The sequence below is a fragment of the Typopeltis vanoorti genome, chromosome 8, assembly GCF_054136105.1.
Source record: "Typopeltis vanoorti isolate ZY-2024b chromosome 8, IOZ_Tvanoo_1.0, whole genome shotgun sequence".
Lineage (NCBI taxonomy): Eukaryota > Metazoa > Arthropoda > Arachnida > Uropygi > Thelyphonidae > Typopeltis > Typopeltis vanoorti.
This window is the reverse complement of record NC_143556.1, coordinates 24986763-25003817: the sequence shown is the minus strand read 5'-3', so window position 1 is coordinate 25003817 and position 17055 is coordinate 24986763. Positions and strand designations below refer to the sequence as shown.

The 17055-nt window shown below is 34.3% G+C and overlaps 1 protein-coding gene across 2 annotated transcripts in view; it reads left to right on the top strand.

Annotated features, from left to right (window-relative positions):
* Positions 1-17055, top strand: part of LOC150103860 (protein SCAI) — a 399077-nt gene that overhangs the window by 274997 nt on the left and 107025 nt on the right. For both annotated transcript variants that reach the window (XM_090396561.1, XM_090396560.1), the window contains one exon: positions 10288-10378. In XM_090396561.1, the coding sequence (XP_090252687.1) occupies positions 10288-10378 (91 nt within the window). The remainder of the gene's footprint in view (positions 1-10287; positions 10379-17055) is intronic.

The window sequence follows — 17055 nt, the reverse complement described above, 5'->3', positions numbered from 1 at the left end:
ATTAGATTATGATGGCATTATGTGGCTCAGTGAAGTATGTGAGTGACATCTCAACATAATATTTACTGTTGGTTTAAAAATCATTCTACCCAAATGTGTTTTCAAATTGATAAATAACTATATTCCTGATAAGGTGCACCATAGAGCATACAAAAACTAATAATTTTTTTTTTTCTTTAGTTATATGTGATTGTTACTAGACCTATTTAATACGAACAACTACCATAGAAGCTTGATGTCTACCTGGCTTTGTTCCTTCATGTCCCCCTGCAGATTAACATACTGTGGTACATGATTGAAGTTGCATTCTTCATATTATCATATACATAATGAATGAGTTTGTGATAAGTTTGTTGAGGTAGTAATTGAATGTATTTTAAATACATTAAAATATGGCTGTGATTGTTTTTATTGTGAAGCAACTCTAGATGCAAATAGTATGTGTCGTTGAGCATGAAGAACATGAAACAACAATGATGGAGTTGATATTAGTGCCCTTTCACAATGTAGGTTGCCAAAAATGTCAACTGGTGATTTTCATATGCAGAAATCTGAATAGTTGATCGGAGAAAACTGGCAAAAGTACGAGATCACTAGCACTGAAATTAAACATTAAATTAGCACAAGTGAAAAAAAAAATGTTTAAAAATTGGCCTTGTATGCTATCTTAGCAAAAATATCTGGATGCATGTTCATTTACTGCTATAACAGAAAATGAACTGGATTTTCACTAGATTTTCCAGAAGATCATTAGTAAGGTTGGTCAATTCAGCCTGGCTGACAATCAATGTTACAATTCATCCCACAGGTGTTTGATGGTGTTGAGATCAGGGCTCTGTTCTGGCAAGATAAGTTCTTCAGCACCCATCTCATCAAACCATTCCTGCACAGATCTCACTTTGTTGCCAGTGGTATTGTCATGTTGATGCAAGATAGAGCCTTCACTGAACGGTTGCCATGAAGTTGGAAGCACAGAATTGTCTAGAATGTCACTGGAACTAAGTGGTCAAGCCCAAATCATGAAAAACAGCCCTAAATCATGATGTTTCCTCTGCCAAACTTCACAATTGGCATAACACATTTGGACAGGTAGCATTCTCCTAGTATCTGCCAAACCTGCACAAAGTGCCAGATTGTGAAGCATGATTTATCACTCCAGAGTCCATTGGCGTCCATTGAGTTTTATGCTACTCCACCCTTGCTAGTAGAGTAGTAGCATAAAATAGCAAGGGCTTGGCATTGCCCTTACTAATTTTGTCTTGTGTGGCTGCAGAGCTTTGGAAATCCATGTTCTTTACCTCTAGACAAACTCTGCATTGCTTGCAGAGGCATTTCAGAATTCAATAGCAAGTGTTTCAACAGAGAACAGGTGATTTTTTAATGCCATGTGCTTCAGCACTCTGTGTCCTGCTCTGTGATTTTATGTGGCAGGTTTTGATTGTGCTGTTGTTGCTCTGCATTTGCACTTCACAGTAACATCACTTAGAGTTGATCAGATCAGCTGCAGCAAAGCAGAAATTTCCCAGAGTGATTTGTCGCAAAGGTGGCATCTTTTGATAGTGCCACATTGAATGCCACGGAGCTCTTCAGTACCACCCATTTACTGTTACTTTTTGTATGAAGGTTGCAAGACTGTTCCTCGTTTTCATATCTCTGTGAGCCATAGTTGTGATGTATATAACCATATTCACTACTATGAAGGGTGTGGCCCAGATATGTTTGATCAAATAGTGTATTAAGGTATGCACACATTGGATGCTGTCAGTTAACTAGCAAAATGAAACAGATGAAATGACTGGAAGTTTGTTGTCAAATAATCAAAGGGAAGGCAGTGCTTTTCTTCATAAAATTGTTTCTATAAGGGTATGATAATTTGGTCCATCATTATGATCCCTGAAAGAAAAGTTAAACCCACCTTCTGCTGGAAAGTGCATATTGTCTTTTAGAACAACAAAGGTGTTATTCATCAGGACTATATGGTAAAAAAGAACTACATTAAATTTACAAAGCTCTCTGAAGACCTTGATAAACTTGAAATAATGAATTAATCATATTTGTGATTTGTGTCTAAAGAGATTCAACGATGACTTCTCAGGCCATTCTAGGCCAAAATCCTAGACAAGCATGATGATGATGATCGTCATCATATTTGTCCTGAGCAGCAGCCATTTCTTTTGCACCATGACAGGCAAAGCTACACATGAGCATGTTCATTTCAGTGACTATTGAAAAGATTAGATTTCAAGTGGAATAACTTCCATAGAGCCTGGACTCAGCTTAATCAAATTTCTGGTTATTTCATAAATTGAAGACACATCCCAGGGTTATCTTTTGAAAAAGACAAGCAGGTCAAAGTATAGGTGATAAATGGTACCATAAACTTAGTTTACTATATACTAGCTTTGATTCTTGTAGATAAACTTATACGTTGGTTATACATGACTTTAAATTTTCCACGAAATTACAACATATACTAAAATATTAATTAAACAACTTCCTATATTTCGGCAATGTTACATTGCCGAAATATAGGAAGTTTTTTCATTAATATTTTAGTATGCGTTATCATTTCCTTAAAAAATTTTAAAGTCATATACTAGCTCTGAAAGACATGATGGAGAAATTGAAAGGAAGGAATGTTAAGAAACTATGAAAATAGACACTTCAAACTATCTTTTTCTTCTTTGACATATCACAATGGGGGCATTACTTTTTTTGGAGTACGCCCCTCATATAAGAAAAACTACATGATGATTCCCTCCCCCATGTCTGAAAATATGAACACTTGTCAGTCAGGAATTATCAAATTCATTCTAATTTAACAGTGTGCTTGGTGTGTACTCATTAAAATATCCACATGTACAATCAAAAGATTTTCCATTTTTCTCATTTCATCTGAAATACAGATGAATGCTATATTTTATCATATAATTCTGCATTTTTATGCAGCTTCAGGTTGTTTTTTGTTTCCCCTTCAGTTTTTTTGTAAAACCTCAATTTTGGCTCTTAGATAGTCTAAAGATTGTTTAAAAATTTGTATCATGAATGTAGGAGAAAAATGTTAAGTTTCAAAAAATAAAATAAAATAAAATAAATACATATATATAATAATAAAAATAAATAAATAAATAAAATGGAGCATCAGGAATTGTGCACAAACAATAGAAACATTTTCATGCTGAGTTTCTGTGGTTAAGAAATTCAATTGAATTTATTTCAGTTTTGTGACCACATTTTTATTAAAAAATAAAACATCACCCAATGAAAAAACCAGGAGTTTATAATATTCATAGTTCCTGTGGCATCTGCTACGTAGGCCAGACTGAGAGATTGGTAGAAATCCGCATGAGCGAACATCAAAAGGACGTACAAAAAGAAAGAGAGAACAAAAGTCTGGTTGACATTTCACACAACTTCTACTGGTCATGATGTACTCTGGGACAGAACAAACATGTCCTACATTGATAAAAACTGTTTCACAAGAAAATTCAAAGAGGCAGCAAATATGATTAAAATTCCTATGCAATGCAACAAAAATCAAGGTTTGATTTTAAATCAAGTTTGGTCTGCATTTATCAAAAATTTACCCAGTTCAGACTTCGGACAGAGTGAAAGTGAACCACAGAACGTGGCATCAAATAGCATTGTTTCCAGCTAACACACATTAACGGTTGTATAGATCAGTTATTCGGTTTTTTACCGAACTTTTTTGATGTTCATAATACCAACAAATGAACTTGTTTTTCGTAATTTCTTATAGTTGTGCTTTAAACTGTTAGTTCTCTTTATCCCTGAAGATGTTAGTCTGACGACTAACGAAACTTGTCGGGTTTGTTTTTTAGTACTTGTTTACTTTTAAAAACAGTCTTTTTTTAATAAAAATGTGGTCACAAAACTGAAATAATTCAATTGAACTTCTTAACCACAGAAGCCTCCGCATGAATATAGAAACTCACGATGAGTTTAATTGGTCAAAAAGTTTTACAATTTGAGAAATTACGCATTAAAAAGCAGAATTTTATAAACTGTTTGATATTTTTAATATGTTGCAGAGACAATGAAATCATTCCCAAGTTCATAAAAATCAAACGTACATTCAAATCCAATAAGGCTAACAGAATATACAAAAGAACGAAATTAGCTATATTGAGAGAAAGAATTGTTGCAGCTACTAGAGCAGAATTGTCCAAGATTAACCAGGATACATGTAATATATATATAATGAACTTGCCACATCACTTCCGTCCGAACTATGGAATAACATAGACACTATCACATACAATAAAGCTACAATGGTGTCCAAAAAGAAAAAACGCAGCCTAATTAAAAAATTCAATTCCCTTCTAAAAGAAAAGCAAAGGAAACATCTAGATCATTCCAAAGTAGTAATTAACCTCTCCTCAAGAATTCTGATGAGAGATGAAACAAATCTTCTTATGAAAGGCTTTAGTTTCGCTGTAATGCCACGACAAGTCCCAAAAATTGATATCATAGCCCAAATTGAAAAAGGAACAGTATTACATTACTATTACCGGAAAATATGGTGCATTTTCCGGTGTATAAGACGCACCCAAGAAATTTAAGACAATTTTCTGGAAAAAACCCTGAACTTTAAAGTATGATTTAAAGTACAATCTTTACCTTCATTATATAAGACACACTTCATTTTTAAGATGATTTTTTAAGGTAAAAAAGCGTGTCTTATACACCGGAAAATACGGTCAATTGCAAATTACCACCGAAAAACCTACAAAAAACGGAATTTGCAGCTCTTAATAAACTCAAATCAGACAAAGGGAATGCAACAGTGATTTTAAACTCAGAAGATTATAACGAAAAAATGCCTTCTTGAAGATTCCAACACCTATACAGCATTAGACAGAGACCCCACTTGGTGAACTCCCAACAAAACCAATGAAGTTATCAAGAATATACCAAACTGCTCTGAGGAACTAAAAAGAAATTTACAATCAAAACACCCACTAGTTCCTAGAATATATGGAGTTCCCAAAATTCATAAACGAGATGTACCACTCTAAGACCGATAGTAGACGGAAGGGACTCTCTTACCTCAAATCTGGCAAAGCACCTTACAAACTTGATTTTATCACATATAGGAAAAACACCGTCATTCATTAAGAACAGCACAGACTTCATACAGAAAGTAAAAGATATACACATCGATCTTTCAGACATATTAGCGAGTTTAGATGTGGTTAGCCTTTTCACAAAGATTCCAAGAAATGAAACAGTAAACATCCTACAAAATCTCTTCCCACCGGGCATTGTACAGCTCTACGAACATTGCATAAAAAATACGTTCTTCCTTTACCAAGACAAAGTCTGGGAACAAAAAGGACTAGCAATGGGCTCACCAGCTCTAGCAAACCTCTATATGGAAAATTTTGAAAATAATGCTCTACAAAACTGGCTCATCAAACCAAAAATTTGACTCTGCTATATGGACAATACTTCATCATTTGGCCTGGAACAGCACTAGAACACTGCATTTAAAGACTATCTTAATAACTTACATCCTAACATAAAATTTACTCTGGAAATAGAAGAAAATAAAAAACTTCCTTTTCTAGACATCCTTATAGAAATAAATGAAAGAAAAAACAGATTATTGTTTTCCATTTATAGAAAGCCGACAAACACAGGAAGATTACTTCATGCTACCTCACACCACCTTCCCCCCTCCAAGCAAAAAATAGGCCTCATAAAAACCTTAAGGGATAAAGCATACAACATCCCCAGTACAGAAGAAAAAGAAAAGCGGAAAGAAGAAATACAATACTTAACACAGATCATACAACTGAATGGTTTCAAAACTAAGTTAATTAAGAAAATTCTCAATACAGCACCTAAAAGAAATTTAAATAAACAAGACTTCAAGAATGCAGTCACCCTTCCTTATATCAAGAATGTCACAGATAAATTTGCCAAACTTCTCTACAAGTACAACATAAAAGTGACTTTCCTACCACTTGAAAAGATATATCAAAATCTCTTCATCCTCTGAAACCTCCACATCACCCAATGAAAAAACCAGGAGTTTATAATATTCACTGTTCCTGTGGCATCTGCTACATAGGCTAGACAGGGAGATCAGGAGAAATCTGCATGAGCAAACATCAAAAGGACATACAAAAAAAAGAGAGAACAAAAGTCTGGTTTGGCATTTCACACAACTTCTACTGGTCATGATGTACTCTGGGACAGAACAAACCTGTCCTACATGGATAAAAACTGTTTCACAAGAAAATTCAAAGAGGCAGCAAATATGATTAAAATTCCTATGCAATGCAACAAAAATCAAGGTTTGATTTTAAATAAAGTTTGGTCTGCGTTTATCAAATATTTACCCAGTTCAGACCTCGGGCAGAGTGAAAGTGAATCACAGAATGCGACATCAGATAGCATTGTTTTCAGCTAACGCATATTAACGGTTGTATAGATCAGTTATTCGGTTTTTTACCGAACTTTTTTGATGTTCATAATACCAACGAATGAACTTGTTTTTCGTAATTTCTTATAGTCTGTGCTTTAAACTGTTAGTTCTCTTTACCCCTGAAGATGTTAGTCTGACGACTAACGAAACTTGTCGGGTTTGTTTTTTAGTACTTGTTTAGTTTTAAAAACAGTCTTTTTTAATAAAAATGTGGCTCAAAACTGAAATAATTCAATTGAATAGAAACATTTATTTGTAATGAACAAAATGGAAAATATTTTGACTGCAACTCATGTCTCATTTATGTCTGAACAAAGTAGAGGTGGAAACTAATTGTACTTCTATGATAATCCCGCCTACATAAAATTGCTAACCAGTTGATCCAGTGAGACCATTAGTTTGATGGTCTTACACTTAGTGATGAAAATTATCTACTACCCTAAAAATGTTGACAAAAAATCTTTGCCGTGGTGGAATTCAAATCCACACTCTGTTGGCATAAGAAACAAAGTTGCTATCCACTCATCCAACCAAGTGAGCAAAAGTTCTCATTGCATTTAAGACTGTCAGTTGCGAATATTCTCAGGGAAGGAATATCTTTTTTGTATAACATCTATGCTGTAAGTTTAACATGTTCACATCGAGGTGATCAGAAGTCTCTTGCTGCCATCTTGATCATTTGGTAGGGTGGTAGAAAACACCTCGCCCCAACACAGTTTTGCCTTTGCTTGTCACTGGACATGCCATGTATTGTGTTGGGTTCTTCAGTTGTAGCCAAATCTGCATGGAGAGGTTGAGTGTGTTTGGTTTACGATATACAAGAAAAAAGTAATAAAAATACTTTCCTGACTGGCAAATGAATTGTTAATAATTTGCATTTGTGATATTATGTGTGTATCCTGTAAGTTGCAGGGTGAAGCAAATAACAGGTAATCCTATAAAGTGTAGACATGTATTTGCATATATTACAGACATAATTAAAGGGAAAAAAACTTAATGAAGAGAGAGAATGGGACTTATTTGTGAAATATAAATAACTAGCCAATAATAAACAGCGGCTGTATACATTTGGTAGCTGAGTAAATAATCATAGGAAGAGATTCTACATAGAAGTAAATTCACAGAACAAGCACAACAATTTATTATATTATGTGTATTCACCTCTCCTCATAAGGCTTTTTTTTAATGGTTCACTAAGAATTTTTATCTTATTCACTGATGAGCGGTGTAAACTTCTTACATAGCGATATAAATAATTTTCAGTCATCATCAGAATTACCCACCCTTTTGCGAATCCTACATTCATTGCATAATTATTTTTTTTTATTTTGTTAGCATTTCTTCTGTCTTATTGATAATAGATATTGTTCATATGCTAGTATTTTGTTGGAAATCAATGGATTTAGTCCATTTGTAATGCATAGAAGGATTCACTTTTATTCAGGAATAGATGAATTTTTTACTCATTATGTCTATTCTTTCTGAAGACGAATGAAAATATTCCTATATCATGAAAAACATTTCATCCACAACCAACACTGCATTGCAAATTTTTTATTAAGGAATTTATGGAAATTACAACGTCACTAGGATATACATTAAAATAAATTTTAATATAGTTAAATATTTCGGCAACGTCACATTGCCATTTTCAAGAAACTTAAGAACAAGACACGTGCACGCAGGCACAACAAACAGTAAATGGGGAAGAAGCAGGAAGCTATTATTTCTCCTAAAGTCCTGATGGTGCCCCTTAGCGGGCAATGTTGGTATTCTTGGGCGATTGCGCTGAGGGTCTTCTGATGTAGGTTTCCCAAATTTGAGGCAGTTTCATGCAGCCAAATTTGTTGAGGTTCGGATTGTTTCTTAGAGCTGAAGCTGATTCCATGAAAAGCCTTTCATACTTGTATTTACTACAGTGTACTATCATAGCTTTCTTCCACCGTATTCTATGGCAGGTATCCAGCGCATGGTCAGTGGCTGTATTAGTGAAACCGGATGTAGTCCTTGTGTTCTGAAATTCTGATATTGGCTGTCCTGCCTGTTTGGCCAAAGTAGGACAGCTTACAGCTGCATGGGACCTGGTATACACTAGGTAGGTCTAGGGTGGGGGGGGGGGGGGGGTTGGTCTTTAGTAGAGCGGATAAGGGATGCCAATTTTTTATGTGGTCTGTAACAAGAAGTTAAGTCATGTTTTTTTAGGATTTTTGTAATTTTTTCCAAGGTGCCTCGGATATAGGGTATGGTGATGGATTTAGAGTAATCCTTGTTGTGAGGGAGGGGGGGGTGGTTTACCGGTTAATATATTTTTTTGGGGGGGGAGGTTAGCCATTGGCTGAGAAAGTGTTGAGAATGTGGTTTAGTTCTGTGGTTAGGGCATTGTCATTTGAACAGATAAGTTTAGCCCTGTTTTGTAGTGTCTTAATGACTCCATATTGTTACGAGAGGGGGTGTTGGGATTGTTGGTGATGTATCTGCCTGTATGGGTGGGTTTTCTATAGACTGAGAAAACCAAGGTTCCATCAGGCTGGCGGGTGACTAGTGTGTCTAAGAAAGGAAGGCAGTTGTTTTTTTCTTCTTCCACGGTGAATTTTGATTCTGGGGTGTTGGTTGTTTATATATGTTAGGAAGGAGAGGAGTGCATTGGAGCCATGTGGCCAAATAGCGAACACATCATCAACATAGCGAAGCCAAATGGTTGGTTTTTGTGGGGCAGAGTTTAAGGCTTTCTCTTCAAAAGTCTGCATATAAAAGTTGGCCAAGGGTGGGAAGAGTGGAGAACCCATGGCTGTCCCCTCTATTTGTTTGTAGAATTTTCCTTGCCAAACAAAATAACCTGAGTTCATTGTGAACTGAAAAAGGGCTGTGATATCGGGAGGAAATTTAGCTTGGATTAGCTCTAAGGATTCTTTGAGTGGGACATTTGTGAATAAGGAGGAGACATCAAAACTGACCATTATGTCAGTGTGTTTGAGTGTAAGGTTTTCTATGCTGGCTTTGAAGTGGGCTGAGTTTTTTATGTGTGAAGGTGTGTTGCCAGTATAGTGTGAGAGAGCTTTTGACAAATGTTTAGCTAGTTTGTATGTTGAAGAATCAATGCCATCCACTATGGGATGTAATGGCACATTTTCCTTATGTATTTTTGGGAGTCCATAAATACGGGGGGGGGGGGGGGGTATGGAGTTAAATGGTTTTAATTTGTTAGTGATTTTCACAGGCCAAGAAGTGATCTTCTTAAGGAGCCTGTAGAGTTTTCTAATTTGTGAGTTGGGGATTGTATACTCGATAGTGAGGTAAGTAGCCCGATCTAACAATAAAGCTTTCAGCTTACCTGTGTAATCCTTTTGGTTAAGCAATACTGTGGCGTTCCCTTTATTAGCTTTGGTGATCAAAGCTGATAAAGGAAACATTTCACAAATGCTAATTTTACATTCAAAATTGCACTGAAAAAGTTACAACTAACATGCCACATAAAGTGTGTGAAAAACTGCTTGCCTGATGTGGAGGTGACGTACATATACAGTAAAGAATTTCCTGCTGGCAGTGTTCATGCATGTGTAGACTGCTTGGCATGAAATATGTTAATGCAGTAATCAAAGTGCAATTGATACAATTAACATTTAAGAAAAACTCTGCCTGAAAACCTAATGAACTTTGAGAGATACTATAATAGTTTTGTTGTCTTTGTTTCTGGTAATATATCATGTAGATCACATTGGTCACCACCTTCATGAGATGACCTGTTCCTGGAGTTATGTTGAGTATTATTAAAATTGGAATAATAATGAGATGTTAGAGATGTAATTACTAATAAATTTATATTCATTCTCTAGTGGGCTATGACTATGGTGGTGTTGCGACTAACAGCAAAAGAGAACCTGATCATGCAAACAAAAGGAATGTTCAATTGAAAGATATGCATTGGTGAGAGATATTCAGTTTTTGAATTCTTATTTTAATATAAATCTTATTAAGACTCTGGATGTTTATTTGTCTTGTGAATGAATTATTTAGTTGCTTCAAGCATACTTTTTTTTAACCCTTTATAAACTTTCCGAAACATTTAATACTTATTAAGAGTTTCATTGCTGTGATGGAAAGCATTGCATAACTGTATTTATAATTTATTATGCATAAATCTCTTCATAAAATAGTTCTAATTACAAAAGATATATTTCGGTGATTACACCACATTTTTTTATTCAGTTATTCAGTTATATAAAACACTGAAATAATAGTTCCCGACAAGTTTCGTAAATCGTAGGATTTACATCTTCAGGGGTATAAATTAAAGTTTAAACAAGAGAATTAATAAATACAAATCATAACCGTCTGGCTATTCATAAAACTCAAATAACAGAATGCAGATATATAACGTTATTGACGTTGAACAATACTGGACGATGTCACATGTTCTTGTTCATGTCCGAGCTCAGATTGAGGTAGATTTTTTATTAGAGCTGACCACACTTGATGGAGAATTAAACCTTGATTTTTATTGCATTGGGTTGGGTTTTTTAGCATATTAGCAGCTTCTTTAAATTTTCTTATATAACTGTTGTTTTCTATGTATGACATCGTGGTTTTTTGCCAGAGTACATCGTGTCCAGTGGAAGTGGTATGGAAAGCAAGACCTGTTTTTTGTTCTCTTTTGTATTGTACGTCTTTTTGGTGTTCAGCCATGCATATTTCTCCAGATCTTCCTGTCTGTCCTACGTAGCAAATCCCGCAAGAGCAATGGATTTTGTAGACTCCTGGTTTTTTAAGAGGATGATGATAAAAAAACAACTAGATCGTTCAAAAGTAGTTATTAATCTTTCTTCGAGAGTCCTAACAAAAGAGGAGAATAATCTTTTACTTAAGGGTTTTAACTTCGCCTTAACCCCACGTTTCCTTCCAAAAATTGATATCATAGCACAAATAGAAAAAGGAATTAGAAATCTACTGGACAACACAGCAGATCTTATCCGTATAGGAAGTACAGCTTTACTATTAAAAAGCAGATTACCTCGTAGGAACCTACCTTACAATGAATACGTTTGCCTTAAAAAGTTAAAGGATGACAAAAATATTGTCATAATAAAAGCAGATAAAGGCAACGCAACTGTCGTTTTAAATGCTACAGAATATGATAACAAAATGAAAAGTCTCCTGGAAGATAGCAACACCTACAAACCCATAGACAGAGACCCGACTTGGCCTACACACAAAAACAAATGATCTAATAAAAAAAGTGTCTCTCTGGACAGAAGAACTTAAAAAATACTTACAATCAAAACATCCTTTGATACCAAGAATATATGGTGTTCCAAAGATCCATAAGACAGATATACCTTTAAGACCAATAGTAGATGGAAGAGATTCACCGACTTCCAACTTGGCGAAATACCTCACCAACATGATCTCACAACATATAGGAAAAACATCTTCTTTCATAAAAAATAGTAAACATTTCATAGAAAAAGTGAAAGATATACATATTGGTCCAACAGACATCTAAGCAAGTCTCGACATTATCAGCTTGTTTACAAACATCCCGAGACAAGAAATTTTGAATCTCCTAGAAGACCTCTTCCCTCCGGACATCTTGAATCTTTTTAAACATTGTATAAAAAATCACTAGAATTGAGTCTTAGTTGTCTCACAACTTGGTGATTTGTTCCATGATGTAGTTTGATTACTTTGGCAAAATTAACTTCAACTGTTAATTTATTTTTAGTGGCAACTTCTGATTCAGGTTTGGGTACTACTTGTTGTGATGGTTCATCAGAGATAAGTCATGTTTCAGGCTGATTGTGCACATCAGAATTAGTAATAATATCCTTCACAGTTGGTTCAGTCACAGATAGTTCTACCTTATCTGGAGTAATTTTTTTATTAGGTACACAGAACCTTTCCCTTTGTCTCCGTGTTCTATCATACATATAATTTCCAGCTCTTCTGATACTTCTTTTCCTGTTCATTAGGGATATTTCAGAAAAGAAATATCCCTAATGAAGTATCCGTTCTCCTGTGATTTTTTTTTTAGAAAAAAAAAAATCACAGGAGAACGGATACGAAATAAGGGAGAGCAAAGATTGTACCCAATGGCCTCGGCAAGGCACCAGAAGGCTTGGCTGTCATTAGGATAGCAGGTAAATTTTCAGCAGTGTTTCCAAGAAATTTGTCCCTAGTATAATGTGGGAGCTTAGGTTAGAGGTTGAGGGTATAACAAGCAATTCTTGCCAGACACTTAGTTTAAATTCTGGTAGGTAGATTCTTGCTCGAACCGTTTCATATGCTACAAAGTTTGAATCTGAAAGAGAAGTAATTCTTACAGGTTGTCTAAGTTTGGCAATATTATTCCTTAATTTATGTCTTATACTTTGGAGATAGTCCTTTCTAATAGTTGAAGCATTACATCCTGTATCTAATAAAATATTACACTTAGAACCTAGGATTTCTCCTCTAATTCTCATCAATTGTTCATTAGATCCTTAGTGTTTCTGCATTCTATTATATTCTCTGTGAAGTATGTGTCCATACTTTGAATCCCAGCTTTTGTTAGAGTACTTTCTTTTGTTAAGAAAACAGTTTCTAGCAAGGTGTCCAACTTTATTGCAACTATAGCATTTGGGAGGATCTCTATGTTTTCTCTCCATCTGAGGTTCAGATACAAATGATATCTGTTGGTTAATATTTTGTAGTCCTAGTAACAACTCACTTATATTTGCCAAAATAGGTTGATTTTGCCTTTCTACTTCCAATTTAATTCTTTCATCAACCTTATCTGTTGTGAGGTTTTGGTTTTCTTTAGACTGCAGAGTGAATGTTGTCAATTGCTTCATCACTTTATTAAGACTATCCATAATAGGTTGATTCAATTTCTCAACTTCTTGGTGAATTAAGCTCTGTACATTTTCCATCAACTTCTTGTTGGTTTGATCTTCATTCACAGTCATGTGACTAACACTAATAGGACTTGCTCCAGTATCTTTTCTTTTCTCCTCTTCCTTATTATTCTTCCCTCCAACTTTAGGCTGGTCCAAGGGATAATCAATTTTATCCACAACCTTAACAAAAGTTGCATTGGATGAGGGACAAATGTCACCAATCATCTGCTCTTTTTCTTTGACAGCTTTCAGACATTCTTCTAGTGCGGTGATCTTCTTTTTATAAGCTGTTTCTCTCAGTTCTGGCTTAACACCTTGACGAAATTGCTGATAAACTGCCCAATCCAAATGTGGTTTATCTGCATCGGATACACTCAGACTGTTAGAAAGAGTTATCAGGCGATTGTAGAAATCAGTAACACTCTCTTTATCTTTCTGTGTGATCCTTTGTAACTTCCATAGATTAGGTCCTACACTTCGCAGTTTACAGAATTGGGATAATAAAGTTTCCTTAAATTTTGAATATTCAAATGTTTCTCTAAGTATTGGAGATGAATATAAGAATGTCTTTGCTTTACCTATTAGTTTATTTCTGAGTAATATTAATAACTGAAAGTCAGTCCAATTTGCTTTTTCTCTGAGCTTCTCAATATAGGTAAAATATGACAATATATCATCTGATTCCTCTCCTGAAAATTGAGGAAATAGCTGTTGGGGGTTCACCATTCTGAAGAATTCATCATCTTCCATTTTTGAGCTAGATGCAACAGCCATACTAATCTATTAACAACTTTAAAAAAAATCAGAATTGTAAAATAACTTCTCTGTTTGCCTGATTCTAGTTTACAACCAATTCACTTGATTCACTTAATTTACTTTCAAAGTTCTTGGGATCATCTTTTTTTTTTTTTTTTTTGATACTCTTACAAAATTTAATACTTAATATTACAATCTTTTTTAGTGAATTCAAATCCTGTCGACTGTGCCATTTTGTTGGATCCTACTTCTTCCCAAACTATACTTTGGATCCGACATGATTACTATTACGATGTTCTTAACTAATTTGATAAGTTGTAAGTTGATTTCTAATTCAAATATAAAGAAAATTTATATTTAAAGACTGTGCCACTTTATATCTGAATTAGTTCAAGAACTGAAGAAAAACCAACTCACAACTATCTCTCCTTTATATGTTGTTATTATATATACTGGCCGAGAATGTTTAACCTTCTTAATTTACCCGCTTTGGTTCGAATATTTTATGAATGGTGCAGTAAAAGAGATTCAGGCAAAATACAACTTTTGATTAACAAAACAAACATTTAATTTTAGAATCACTAATTATACACTTAAGATCAAATCTGTAATTAAGATATCACAAACATTTTAGCTTCTCTGATAAGTTCAATCATACAAACTCAGACAATGGCAAATCTGTTATCTCTATAAGACAGTTTTCTCACAGTTCCTTAAGTTCCAAAATACAATAAAAATTGCAGTAACACCACTTCACAAACACTTTTAATTTTACACTACAGTTAATTCTCCGCGATAGTTACTCTTAGTATATGGAAATTCTAGGATGAAACACACACTTCTCTGTATAGGAATATTAATGGTTGGAATAATCTTACCGATAATCTTCTTTCTTCATCAACTTACACACAAACACTTTTTATAACTGCAAACACTTTAAACAATATACAGCACTCATTAAAATAATTCTTCTAAGCGATAACTGAATTAATCATCGGTCACAATACACATAAATAAACGTTGTTGCATAAAGTATTATTGATCACTCATGAAATAAGGCAACACACAATAATTCCTTAACTTGAGGTTTTATATGCACAGTTGTTCACTCTTCCGGCATTCAATTAATTCTTAGACACTACAATTCTAAACACAGCTAACGGTAAACTTCAACTTTTACAGCCTCAACTATTCTCCAGTAACTTAGTGCTTTGCTTCAAGGTTCCGTATGTCCTTGAAAGGTCGGCCCTGAAATTGAATCTCAACTCAAATATCGCTAGTCTATTTAGTAGTCACTCAGCTGTCTTCCATAGCTATAATTGTTACTCTACAACTTATTAGCTAACTGCCTCTCAACTAGTAGACTTTATTAGCTGCTTGAGTGACTTGCCGACTCGCTATTATCGCACTGTGATTTTTGAATACCGAATGCCCAATTCCAACTGAATGCCAATCTCTCTCTAATAAATCTCTAATGCTCTCTTTTTTCCAGCGTTCCTCGCTTTTTATATCCATTATTCCCGCCTAAATTATTCTCGTGATTTCTTTCTAAAACTCTTTTTAATAAACATTTAACATTCTCCCTCACGCTCTATTCCAAACTCGTGCAAGCTTACTTACATACGTCTCCATGACAACAAAACAAAACATAATAAAATTGAGCTATTGCATAACGTTAAACTTTCACAAACAGGAACAAAATAAGAATATTTACATTTCAATAAATGTGCAGTTAAAGTATCAAATACAAACTCCTATAATATTCACATAGCAATAAATAAAATAACTTAATAATATTTTAATACAGAATCTTATTACTATTAACACATATCTTTGATTAAATAATTAAATATTAGATATAATTAAGGTAGTTATATGAATATTAATTTATAAACAAAGTTATTTACATTAAATAATGTTTACAAATCTAGCCTTTGTGATGGAAGATTATATTGGATTCTGAACCAATTAATAATTACTCTAATCTCTACATAATCAGAATCCAACAATAGAAAACAACAGTTATGTAAGAAAATTTAAAGAAGCTGCTAATATGCTAAAAAACCCAACCCAATGCAATAAAAATCAAGGTTTAATTCTCCATCAAGTGTGGTCAGCTCTAATAAAAAATCTACCTCAATCTGAGCTCGGACTGTATGAACGAGAACAAGAACACGTGACATCATCCAGTATTGTTCAACGTCAATAACGTTATATATATCTGCATTCTGTTATTTGAGTTTTATGAATAGCCAGACGGTTATGATTTGTATTTATTAATTCTCTTGTTTAAACTTTAAGTTATACTATTTACCCCCCTGAAGATGTAAATCCTACGATTTACGAAACTTGTCGAGAACTATTATTTCAGTGTTTTATATAACTGAATAAAAAAATCTGGTGTAATCACCGAAATATATTTTTTGAAACAATTAGCCACAGAAGTCTATGCCTGCAAGTTCTAATTACATTAGAAATATCATTATGTGTGCCACAAGGTTCAGTGCTGGGACCATTGCTATTTAATTTGTATATAAATGATATATGAAATAACCTGAAAGGAAATATTCAGTTGTTTGCTGATTATGTGAAATTAGATAGAGTAATAGTTAATGAAGGTGATGCGGGGAGCTTGGAAGACGATTTAAGTAAGCTGTCAGTATGGACAAAAGTTAACGATTGTCAGTTTAATGTCAATAAATGTAAAGTTATGCATTTTGGGATAAACAGATTACAAGCCGTGCATCACATTGATGGCACTGTACTCCAAGAAATAGATGAAGCTAGAGATTTAGGGGTAGTGGTAGACAGAGAGTTAAAGTTTAGAGGACATATTGCTAAGGTTGTAAGGGTAGCCCATACAATTACTTGGCTATTGAAGAACACATTAACAAGTAGAAATAAGGAAGTTGTCATTCCTCTTTATAAGGCCTTGATATGCCTACATCTGGATTACTGTCCTCAAATCTGGTT